This window comes from Amblyomma maculatum, chromosome 8 (genome assembly GCF_055883805.1).
Source record: "Amblyomma maculatum isolate TAMU_Amacu chromosome 8, ASM5588380v1, whole genome shotgun sequence".
NCBI lineage: Eukaryota > Metazoa > Arthropoda > Arachnida > Ixodida > Ixodidae > Amblyomma > Amblyomma maculatum.
The window spans coordinates 101,804,842-101,817,599 of record NC_139351.1 but is presented as its reverse complement, the minus strand read 5'-3'; the positions used below and the strand labels follow the sequence as shown (position 1 = coordinate 101,817,599).

The window sequence follows — 12,758 nt, the reverse complement described above, 5'->3', positions numbered from 1 at the left end:
CTTTACTAAGGGACTTACTTGAAAAATGTTACATTTTGAATGAACGCTTGCAATGTCTCATCTTCCCAGGAGCACAATACATCATCAGCGACATTCACTTCCACCACCTGTGCACATAAATATGTCTCCATGTCATCACAAAGAATCAGGGCAGCTTTTTTTACAGCCCAAACTCTGCCCACTCGGTATGTGTTCTGCCCATTTCCCAGGATGAAGGAACATAAGGAAAACCTGCACTGGCCTACGTAGACTAAAACCTAGATAATTTGTACTTCTATAACTCAAAATTCCAGGTAATTTAAAGAATTTCTGCAGTCCCCTAATATTTAATGCAAATTTAACCGCACAATTCGGCGGCCTGCACCAGCCCTGTTAATTGAAGGTTTTCAGTGCTTTGCTGGAATGCTAGATAACCAGTGAAGCGATGGCACCTTGTTGGAGCCGCGAAGTAATATCGCAAAACGATGCCTATGCTTGATATGCCATAGCGCCCCAACCCCAGAGCTCCCAGGACAGAAAACCACACGGTTTGCCGACCGCCGAAGCACGTCCCTGCTGAGGTGCGGCTGGACTAGGGGCAGAGATGCACGCACTATTGGTCTCTCACCTGCCCGGCCTTGGCCAAGGCAGTGCACAGTGGGGACATTGACATCAAGGCATCTCCCAGTGATAGCAGCGGCAGTGCATGTCCTGTGGCACGAAACACTCTCGCTCTGTGCCCTTTACGGAGAGACAGCGTGTGACATCGACCTACGCTTATTATTTTAATAGTGTGTCATGGCTTAGATGGCTAACGGACATCTAGGTTACCATACTTACTCACGTAATGAACCCACTCACATAACCCACCACTCACTTATGGCGCTGAGAATTTTTTTTAAATTTAAAATTTTTTTAGCGCATTCTTTCGTTTTGTACCTTCGTCCTCAAGCTACATAGTGCATTTCTTGACAGCGTGCCAAGATGCTGTGTAGTGATAACATCAGGGCGTGTTTACCTTTTGATGTTAACACCCTTCACAGGAATCCTGGCAGCAGCTTGCCTGGCTCATCCGGTTGCTCAAGCCTGGTTTTCAGTGGCTTTGCGACTAGCGCTATCATGTCGTGACTGGGGTGTGCGCCGTCCACTGCCACAATATCAATAGAATGCGTGATATCAGAATTGCCTTTTTGAGCGAACAATGCTAAGAAGCTGATATCACGATTGCGACTGACAGCATGCTTTCATTGACAATTGATGGATGGAAGTGTGGGGGGTATGCACAGCATGCTCTCGCAATGAAATTTTGTCTGGGCCAGATTTTGAAGTGAAAGCTTCACTACGCTAGTGAACGCATTCATAGTGTAAGCCTCAGTTTGACCTTTAAGTGACCTTGACAGACCGAGCTTTTCTTTCTTATGAAGCAATTTACAGTTGAAGCAAAAGCTTCACTAGGCTAGGTAGAGCCAGTCTTCAGGTGAAACTAAATATGGCCTTCAAGTGATCTTGACCGAATTAAGTGCAGGTGTCCACGATTTCGTGATGTTCACCCAAATGTATACTGCGCCTTCATTTCCCCAAACCTAACTTAAACGGAGAGGCAGCCCTGTGCTGTGCGATATCAGCACACCTTAAAGGCCCTCAGGTGGCCGAAATTACTCCGTAGCCCTTGACTACAGGACCTCTTTCATTTCTCTTTTACTCCCACCTTCGTTCCTTCCTTTAAGCTGACAGACACCATGCCTTTTCCTTTCTTATAACATGACTTTGATGTGGTTAGGTGTAGGTGTCCACCATTCCGCGGTGCCCACCAAAAAGTATAGGGCATCTTTCTTCCCTCAAAACCTAATATAAAGAAGACTGATAAAAAAACAATGGATTGAAAAGGCTGTGCTACACAGGCCTCAACACTCACAACTTTCAATTTATCACTAGGTTCAAGCCATGCGTGAACCCCCACAATTTTTTTGCAGTGTTTGTTGCAGTGCTTAGTTAACTTGAGAACCCGGTTAATTCAAATTATTTTCTCTGTCCCAATGACTTCGAATTCACAAGGCTTTTTACTGTACTATGAAATGGTCACTGCGTGCACTCCTCTTTGTGATCAACAGCCCCATAAGAATTGCATTCAGAAAAGCCTTGTGGTAGACAAAGAAAACATTCCAAACTTCCACTTGAATGTGACGTCTTTATGTACTGTCTATAAAAAATTACAATCTGGAAGCCAGATGACACAACACATTGACCAAACCCCACATATAAGCACATAGATAAATGAACGGGAAAGAAAAGCATCTTTTGGTAAAAGAAAAAGGCCTTCTGCGCAGCGTCAGGTCTCTGTGCATAAGGATCCACTAAAAGGACAGCTCATGAGGTGTCCTCATCTACAAACACCATTGTCAGATTGTTGTCGAGCATGAAAGTAGCCATCATCAGCTTGGCTACGTCCAATATAGGACAAAGGCCTCATCCATATCCGCTAGCTGAACCCCAATTGTAACTCCCTATTTCCTCAAGTTTTCCGATCTCGTGCCCATCCTGCTATAGTTACCTTGAGTTACCTTGTCTTGCTATCTACCTGTTACACCAAGGGACGACTGTAGATCTGCGCCTCTCATAACTATGTTTCTAACTTCAGCTAGGATTTCACTGATTTCTGCTCCTTAACCTACTTTTCTCTCTCTCCATTCAACCCTTCAAAAGTACACCTGTCCTTCCCATAGCTTGCTATGTCTTGCTTAGTTTGATTTACCTTTTCGTTAACCTCAAAGTTTTGATGTATTATATTAGGTGCTCTTCTTAGGTGGTGACCTCTGTTCCAAACCTACTCAATTTTATGTCTCCCTCGACTGTGCACGGGAGGCCAGGTATTACCCGAGAAACCAGGTTGATTTTCTCATTTCACAAACTTTTCTGTGTAATCGGGCAAGTTCAGTAGCAGGTTAAATGTCCCTTCATTTTGTCGTCCCGTGTCTTCTATCTACTGGTTCATTCATGTCATCAGCCCTGAGTCAACTGTCCCTTCATTTTACTTTCATAATGTGCATCAGAAAGGCCTGCTTTTTTCTTTTCCATTCATCCCATCACTTCGGGAAGGGAATATTGGCTGACATGATTGGGCCTGTGTTCTCTCCATTTTCACAGATGGGCTCAAGGAGAAAAGCCGAATAGCTATTTCTCCAGACAAGGGCCGCAACATGCTGGGTGTCCTCGATGAGACCCGCACCCTTGAGTATGGGCAAGTGTTTGTCCAGTTCACGCACTTGAGTGTTGACCTAAACGGTGGTGCTTTGAGTAGCGGCGACAGCAGCACACCCAAGACTCAGGTGCTCACAGGTATAATGCCCATGCACAATGTCTGTTTTTTGTTATGTTGACTTGAGTGACCAAACTTTTGTTCAAATAAATGCCATAGCACACAGTGCATCCCAGCTAATGTAACCAAGTTCTCGTAAAATATGCATTGTTCTAGGTGAGTAAACATGTTGTTGAAAGTCGCATGGTCAAAGCTAGCAGTATTCTTTCTATTCTGGTAGCTTAATTCATAGGCTAATTCCTTAAATGTTTGTCCAGAACATACTGCGGCAGTAAGGATTGTTTTGAAAGAAACTGCTTCCGATATATGTAGCTGGCTAAGTTAAATTCAGCTTAGTTGTGCTTTGGCCTTGTTTAGCTTTGAGAGAGGGTGCATCTGGATGCATGCAGCTGGTGCACCCAACAGCACTGAAAAGTGGCTGCAGCAGAACTTGTGCTTCTTCGACATAAACACAAGCATGGCGCACAAGCCACGCAATATCGCTGTCCTTAGGCTTCAGCAGGACAAATAGGAATTGCTTTTTTTTTTCTTTGCCGGCGACCAATCTAGTGCTGGTGCAGCGCAACAACTGGCCGAGATATTTGCACCCATTTACATAGTCTTATTTTTTACTGCCCTTAAAAGGAAGCCTGTTAGACACACAAGCTACTAAGTGACAGCAGCGCTGCCTGATTGTGCCATAGATTAGAAAGATTTAGAATAGGGGACCCTATCGGTGGTAATAGTGGGGCACAAATGTGCGCATGCTCAGATTAATTGCCGGACCCCTCGCTCATTCATCGCGGCATTCCGTGCGTACGCATTGTCACCCCACTATTACCCTATCCCCTAAATCGGTAGGGTCCCCCTGCACTAAAGCTCCCTATTGTCTTGGCAAATCTATACTTCATGGTGCTCCTGATGAAGGTTTACATATATGTGCCAGTAGCCACAACATGATAGCCTGAAGATTGGTAAGCTTTTTAAGGCCAGTAAGTATAGCTGTTTAAATGCTATATTTACTTTGGCTCCCTGTTTTTCATCATGATCGACTTCTGAGTTTGCACGTTATTCCTGAAGTCAATATTTTAGATCTAAGGTAATTAGTCTTTATTTACCCTGTGTTTAACATTGGAGGACAAAAAGGTACTGAAGACTAGGCTCTTGTTTGATTTCACTTGTCTCTGAACCACCTCTTCCTCTCTCTTTCTCTTTAAAGCATTGGTTACTTTTAGCTGGGTGGGCATACAGGTGCTGCCACAGTTGCTGTTCCTGTTGCTGTGTGGTGTATGTTGGAAAATATGGCCAAAGAAAAGTGCAAGAATTAGCAGCTAATATATTCAAGTAACTCTTCTAGTAAGGTCGTTGAGCACTAGAAGATAGCCGACAGTCTTGCTTCAGTTTCATTCTCTGTGCTGTCGGCAACAAAAGTTTGCAGGATGCAGGTTCTTGGAAAAACATTTACTATTGTAGCCCTACGCTGTTCAACAGTCTCCTGATGATCGCAGAGAAAGGAAGATCTGCTTCCCTATACTTGCATATATGTATTTCAGTCGGTTGACTCGCGTTACTGCGCCGTAATAAATATTTTCTGCACACCTATGTCATGTAAACATTTGCTGCCAATAGTACAATTGCTTTTTCTTTCCACCCTGTGACTTCCAGCTTACTGTAGAGTGCAAATCCTAAAAATATTCACTTTTTACTTGCAATCATAAAACATTTATAAAAGGTGTGTCAAATGCTAACTTCCGGCAATGCAAAAACTTAAATTGCTGACAACTGCAAGATCTAACTGTAAGGTGAAACAAGCTGAAATTTTAACAGACATCCTGCGAAATCAGGTGACTGAAAGGCTCTTGACTTGGCTACTTATTCATTATATGTGCTCAAGCTAATGTGTACAGCTGTCAGATGCTCTTGAATTAGCTTTTAGTAAATGTGCTTAATTTGGTAATTTAATTATGCAATAATTATGCTTTTGTCAATGAATCTACCATGCTTTTTTTTTCTTTACATTTTTTGTAATGTAGTGGCCAGCTGCAACAGTTGCAGGTTCTCAGAACAGCTGTCCAAAACATTTTCATTGCCTCTGCGGTACAGTTTTGAAGGGACAATTTTAGGCTTGGCAAAAATTTGTTACTATTTATTATTATTATTATTATTTAGACATACTGCAGGCCGGCACTTTGACCCAAGCAGGAGGAGCATTGCATAAAAATACAGATTTAGCTCCCTTTGGCCATTTTAACGTGACACGCTCTGTCCCCCGAAAATTCAGTACCGGCTGGTGTTAACTATGTGAGCGAAAGATCACGAGCATGTTGCTGGCAGGTGGTAGCTGGACGTTATGTTTGGCAGGAGCTGTCAATTTGGACGCCTCCGGGATATTTCAATTCACGTTACCCTCAGGCCACGCAAGCATATTCATACGGCTTGGTTATAAAGCGGGGTTTATGTGTGGGCTGGCAGCCTACACTACCGCATTATACTTTTAAAGGCAACGCTTAAGTGTCCCTCATAATTTTAGTAGTTCATTCTAATGAAAAGCGCATTTATTGTAAAAAAAAGAAAAAAAAAATCCGACTTAGAAATGAAATGCTTTTTCTTTCCCTTCAGCAGGATTCACACTCGTGATGTTAGTACCGAAAGGGTCTTTGTAATGGCAGTGTCCAGATATACAGTGTTCTGCAACTATATCGGAACCATCTTGAAAAAATTTTCCAAGACGGTTCCGATAAAGTTGCAAAACACCGTATATGCATTGCCCCGCCGGGGTGGTGTAGTGGTAAGACGCCCGACTACTGTGCCGGAGTTCCCGGGATCGAATCCCGGCCTCGGCGGCTGCGTTTCGATAGAGGCGAAACGAAGTGGCGTCCGTGTGCTGTGCGATGTCAGCGCACGTTAAAGATCCCCAGGTGGTCGAAATTACTCCGTAGCCCTCCACTACGGCCCCCCCTTTCTCTCTATCCACTTTCAATCCCACCTTTATCCCTTCCCTTACGGCGCGGTTCAGGTGTCCACAGAGCAAGTGTGACAGATACTGCGCCTTTCCCTTCCTATGAACCAACCAACAACCGTATATGCATACAAAAACTGTCAACAATACACATGATGAGAGGAAATGGCAGCAGTACGAGTGGTTCTCTTTCTCATAAGCATACTGTTCCCTGCAGGTACTGTGCTGGTGACCAAGTGTCCTTGCCTCCACCCTGGAGATGTGCGCAAGTTTGAAGCAGTGGACGTGCCTGCCCTGCACCACATCAGGGACTGCATTGTGTTCCCGGCCAAGGGGCCCCGTCCACACCCCAATGAAATGGCAGGTGTGTGCGTATAGCAGCAGGGGAAGTGCATGTAGGAAAGTGTGTCTCATGACCAGCCAACTGTAACATCAGCTGCAAGTCTGAGCACTGCCCAAATTAGGTATTTGTCATGTCTGCTAGACATTCATGTTTAGATGTCTGTCAGTGAACTATCATCTTCCTTGAATATGCATATATAGGATATGTGTTGTTTATCATAGCACAAAAAAAATTTCAGAAACACACTTTGGATTAAAAGCATGCTGCTTACACGTCCAAAGAGCGTACTCTATATCTTCAATATGGATATCCAAAATCAATGTGTCTGTACACGTGCTCAGCATCTCTTGGAGCAGGCTGTTGGTGCCTAGCTTGGATGCCCAGCAGACATGTCATAAAAACAGTGCAGTTACGACAGGGCTAGAGGAAAAAAATATACTGCAACGTGTGTGCTTATTTCTGCTGCATTTTCTTCCTTCTGTATTGCTTTTTTTCTTTTTGGCACTGTCTTCTTGGCTTGTCTTTTTTTGCACTCTCCAACTAGTCCAGTTCAATACCTTGGTTGGTACCTCATGGCTTGTAAAGGGCCAGAGATACAAAAGTCTTGTTTATAAAGATGAAATCTCGGCAAGTTGGCATGCATTTACACTGGCGAACAGCGCAACAAAGGCGGGACAAGGACGAGATGGCGCTTGTCTCGTCCTTGTCCCGCCTTTGTTGCGCTGTTCTGCAGTACGAAAAGTTTTGGTTTTCCACTTCTGGAATGATGCTCTGCAAACATGGATTCACTGCATAAAATTTGGCCGTGCCCAGTAAACGAATTGTGAACAAATTTTTTCCTTCCGCTTGGTTTCAGTTCCAGTTTTAGCATATGAACAGTGGCATCGATGCTGCAAGTAGGTTGGAAAAAGGAAAGACAGCCATCACCCTATTTCATTTGGCTAGGAATCTTTTACGGTACGCAGATTTCACGAGTTCAGCTGTCATAATCACTTGCTGCCTTTTCTTGTGCTTTGTAAAATCTGTATATGTGAAACGGCTGTTCAATTACTTTCCCTTTCTAGTATGCTCTGGCAGATGCAGTATCCCTTTCTCTCCTAGGTTTCCAAGATTGTTATCTTTTGCATTTCTGTGTGTCGGAAGTAATTTGTCTTGTCAAACGTTTGCCTGTTGAGAAGTGGCATCCTTCTGGTTTTACTTTTCAAAAACATGCAGGCTCGGACCTTGATGGAGACGAATACATTGTGATCTGGCAGAGGGAGCTCTACTTCCCTGGGTTAAACAAGGATGCAATGGTGTTCAGTGACACATCAGTGGGAGCGCCTTCAGCTGGTAACCTGGCAAGTGCAAAGTTTTCTCTTTTTCAGCATGCTACTCTTGTAGATGTGCATTTGAAGCAGCAGTTTTTGAGCAGTGTTATATGGATTGTGCCAGTTACTTTTGAGCTTCTGACAGCATTTCTGACCAATTAGGCTAGTATTCTGAATTGAATCAGTCAGCTGGCAAGATGAAGTTTGACTATCCTGGTGCATTGGCCAAAGTGGCAATATTTTCTACATTCTCGGATTTTATTTTTTCCACAATTCAGAGGGTGAAAATTTGGCTTCATAAAAAGTTCAGGACTAGCTTTTAGCATTTAAGAGAAAGCAAAATTTCTCAGTAGCTGCTCAACCCTGTGGTTTACTGAACAGCTGATTAATGGTCCTCATCAGTCCACATCTTTTCATACATTCTCTTGTCAGATACCTTGTTTAACTTGCACTGCTGTCATCTGCACACAAACTCACTTCACCTATTCTAAAGCTACTGAACCACATCTTGAGTGAACTGCCGCATCCCTAAGACCATTATGTTTGGTTTGGTTTAGTATATGGGGCCTAACGTCCTAAAGTAACTCAGGCTATGAGAGACACCGTAGTGGAGGACTTCGAAAACTTCTACCACTTGGGGTTCTTAACGTGCACTGACATCACACAGCACATGATGACCATTACAGGATTTATACAAGACTAGACATTTTAATGAAATACAATTGTATAGCTAATCATTAAGACAGCTCTCCGACAGTTGAGTGCTCTGCAGGTGGATGCTGATGTTGTGCTCCTTTGCTACACAAGTAAATGTACTTTGCTACCCACTTTTGTGCCACAGGATTTGCCTGCCCCAAACTCTCTTACTTTTCCCACCCTGACATTGCTGCATTTTTTTAGTGCACCTTTTTTTGTCAGTGATTAGTCTATTTTAACTTTTCTTTAAAGGCATATCGTTAAGACATGGTCTCTCTCTCACACATCACACATGCACCCCTCCTTCTCATACACACATCGAATCGAAGCTGTTGGCAGAGTATTATAGTAGTATAGAAGTAAAAAAAAACAGCAGTTGCTAACTATGGGCAAAGGGCCCCGCCGGGGTGGCGCAGTGGTTAAGGCGCTCGACTACTATGCCCAAGGAAGTGGGATCAAATTCCAGCCTCGGCGGCCGCTTTTCGGTGGAGGCGAAACGGCGTGGCGTCCGTGTGCTTTGCGATGTCAGTGCACGTTAAAGAACCCCAGGTGGTCGAAATGTCCGGAGTCCTCCACTACGGTGTCTCTAATAGCCCGAGTCGCCCTGGGTCGTTAAACCCCACAAACCAACCAACCTATGGGCAAAGGTGTGTGTGTTACTCCGCTGAACAGTAAACGGAATCAGTTTTTGAAATTTGATCATACTGAGCAAGCCAGAAGCATCGAAATTCTTCCGCTCCTAATTTGTTCAGATGCTTACTTTTTTATTCAGGTAATCAAAACAGCTTTAACAGTGAACTACTTTCTGTCATAGAGGAACCGTGTGTGGTGGTTGGTGCAGACTTTAGTTGTATCCGACTATAGTCAACTCAGTGGCATGTCAAGAAAACCAATACAGATTGAGTGCTTACTAGTTTTTGTATCTCCTCTCTTAAACTGGCATGCACTGCCCAGTCTGCACTCTAAATTGCCACGTGTCCATTGGTGTCTGCCCATGGAGGAATCACGAGCGAAATACACTGAAGTATCTACTATATGGATCCTAAGAAAAGTTTAGAATAAAGAATTTTCATTTATAATATCAAGATCCCATCCTGCTTGCAAGACAGCCATAGCTTTTGATTATGCTATGGGCAAGCATATGCTATTCAAAAACACTTGTGCTAAATTCTGCTAGGCTCTTTGATCATGCTAGTTAGGAGTTAGGAAACTGCTTCAGAAAGCGACTAGTTTTAGTATGCACTTTTCAGATGCTTACGAACGGTAATGCCATATAGAAGCGGCCAGTAAAAGCTGTCACCCATTGTTGTCATTACCTTTTAAAGAGAGCTCCTTTATTTTCTTTACCTCTAAATTATAGATTTGGCTGTGATGTCTATGTATGCTTGCTACTGCATTTTTTTAATTAATTTTGTTGCCAGGTGATTGTGTGTTTATCAACAATCTCAATGTTTGCAACTTGAACACAGTTTACATTAGCAACTGAGCATTGCCGCAGTTCATAAACACCAGAAGTTTGACCAGCTTGTACCATCGTTTTTTATACATGGGCCCTATGGGAAGTTTTCCAACTGGTAATATCGAAGAGCTCCATGTTACTTGGGTCATTAAGACGTAAAAGTACAGGCTTCCAAATATACACTTAACAATGCATGTTTTGGCTGTTGTTCATGGATGCAAACAGAGTGTTTGAGAAATGCACCTGCATTTTTCTCCAAAATATTTGTAGAAATTTAAAGCATGCAATTCTGAAATCTGATAATTAGCCATAATTGTTTTGCTGGTCAGAGCTAGTAGATGAGCACATTGTTAATGTCAGTAGCCTCTTGCTGCCGCATCTTTCATAGCCCGAGTTGCTTTGGACTGTTAAACCCTATAAGCCAAATTAAATCAAACTTCTTGCTGTCCTAATATACCGTACTTGTGCCTTGGCTTTTTGCAGGATGAGGACATCATTCGGTTTTTGTGCGAATACATACTCAATGACAGTGTGGGAATCATGTCGAATGCTCACTTAGCCTGGGCAGATCAGCATCCAGATGGCATTTTCTCCCGCACATGTCTCAAACTTGCTGAAAAGATCTCAGTTTGTCTGGACTTTGCAAAGACTGGCATCTCTGCCGCACTCACAAAAGAGGAAAGGCCTCTGAACTATCCGGACTTCATGCGCAAGCGAGGAAACAAACCAACCTACCGGTCTGATCGCGTGCTTGGAGTGCTTTTTCGCCTCAACGAGGCACTCGTTGGCGGTTGTGCTTTGACATTCTCCTCGACTGATTTCCATACTGCATTGTTTGAATACCCTGGCTGGCAGAAGCATCAAAGTACTGCAGAAGATGCCATGTCCACTTATGAGTGGATGATGCAGAAGATCTTGGACCAGCACGGAATTGAGAGCGAGGCAGAGGTGGTGACTGGTGTCATTAGCAGTGTGTCGCGTTACAACAAAAGCAAACAGGACAAGACCAGCGTGGAGACTCTAGTCGCAAAGCAGTACAAAGAGCTTGTTGACACGATGCAAAAGCTTTTCCACGAAAATGTTGAAACAGCTTCTGCAAAAAATGTGAGCCGGCAAACAGAAAGAACGCTACTTGAAATGGCATCAGCATGGTACATGGTATCTCGCACAAATTCAGGTAGGGAGGAGCATCATTTAGGGCTGCCCTGGTGCATAACCGATGCCTTGCTGCTGCTTCTGAGGGAGCGAAGCAATGCCAGGCTGGTGCAGAGGCCGCGAAACTTGCTGGTAGCAAAGATCAACAATTTCGTTGGATACACTGGCTCGCCGAGTGATGCTGCGCTGAACATGCTGCGAGCATGGGCACAAAGGGAAAACCTAGTGCAGACCACCTCCAGTCAGATGCGCCAGATTTGCTTGTCGTGCTTCTCACGGTGTTTCCAGCAATTTCTGTCCACCAAGCAGTCTGAAGCAGTGCCGTCCATAGCACAGAATGTCAGCCCATCTTGCGGAAGTGTGCCAACGGCTGGCGACTATGTGTGCGGCTTCCTTCGCTATGTCTGCTCCATACCAACGGGGCTACCACTCTGTGCAGAATGTAGCTCTATGCAACTGCACAAGCTGACGCTGGCTGCCTTGCACTGCTACTCTAGGCTGGCCATCACAAGGGATGTCTGCTGCTTTGATCTTCCCTGTGACCCCGACCTCCATGACAGCATTCAGGAGGTGCAGGAGTCTGATCCCATCCGTATAAATGTGAGTGGTGTTGCACTTGATTTCTTGCCTTTTAAGAGCGTGACCTTGATGCACGTTTTCGAACAGCACAGTGCATGAACAACGTTCCAGGTCATCCGACACTGCTTTCGATGGCAATTTCGCACCACATAATGCTGCCTATAAAATTAGAAAGACCCTAGAAGAAATTGTACATTATGTTTTAGCCAGTAATTGTTGTTTTAAAGCAAGAAAAAAAAAATGTGTAAAAACAGCATTTTCTTGGTTGGCTTAAATATGTCCGTGAATGCCGCCCGAATAGGTAACACATGCTAATGAAAGAATGGCCAATGACTTGCATGGCGTAAATAAATAAATAAGTTGAGAAGTGCAAGCGCAAGTGGCGCTCCAACTGCTGTCATACGCGTTCAAAAGCAGAGCAGAGTGTCCACAGAAGCAGCAATGTTTCATTCACAGCAGTCAGCCTCCTGCGCTGTACCATTTACAGTTTGGAGTATGTAATGCAGTAATAGAATGTTGAGCTAGTTAAACTAGTCTGCACACGTGAAGAAAAACACAGCTGAACAATTCACACAAGCGACACACACATGCACAGAAGGTGCGCGAGTGTGAATAATTAGTTGTCAGTGCAGTATCGCCCTTGTCTATGTGTCTCTCTCTCTCTTCTGTGCATTGTTGCCTGCTCAGCAGCGTTTTTAATTATGTATTGGAAATGTGCCTTATGTGCTTGTCTGGCATCAAATAGCCTGTGCTATTTTTGCTGTACCTGAAGTGTATTCCACTGGATATGTTATGTGTGCTAAAGCAGGATCTAGACAGTAATTAAAGGCTAGTCAGCTTCGATAACACTGGGCTTTTCAGTATGCACCGAATTCTTGGTGTGTGTGCATTTTTGCACTTTTCTATCATCAAAATGCTGGCAAAATGCAGAGTTTCATAGTATTAGTGTAATCGGCCTTTATTAGCATATGTGATATAAAAAA

General features: G+C 43.8%; 1 protein-coding gene across 3 annotated transcripts in view; it reads left to right on the top strand.

Moving 5' to 3' along the window:
- Window positions 1–12,758, top strand: part of LOC146182017 (uncharacterized) — a 40,122-nt gene that overhangs the window by 22,972 nt on the left and 4,392 nt on the right. For all 3 annotated transcript variants that reach the window (XM_084577016.1, XM_084577017.1, XM_084577015.1), the window contains exons 6-9: window positions 3,124–3,315; window positions 6,451–6,597; window positions 7,792–7,916; window positions 10,525–11,796. In XM_084577016.1, coding sequence (XP_084433142.1) covers window positions 3,124–3,315; window positions 6,451–6,597; window positions 7,792–7,916; window positions 10,525–11,796 — 1,736 coding nt within the window. The remainder of the gene's footprint in view (window positions 1–3,123; window positions 3,316–6,450; window positions 6,598–7,791; window positions 7,917–10,524; window positions 11,797–12,758) is intronic.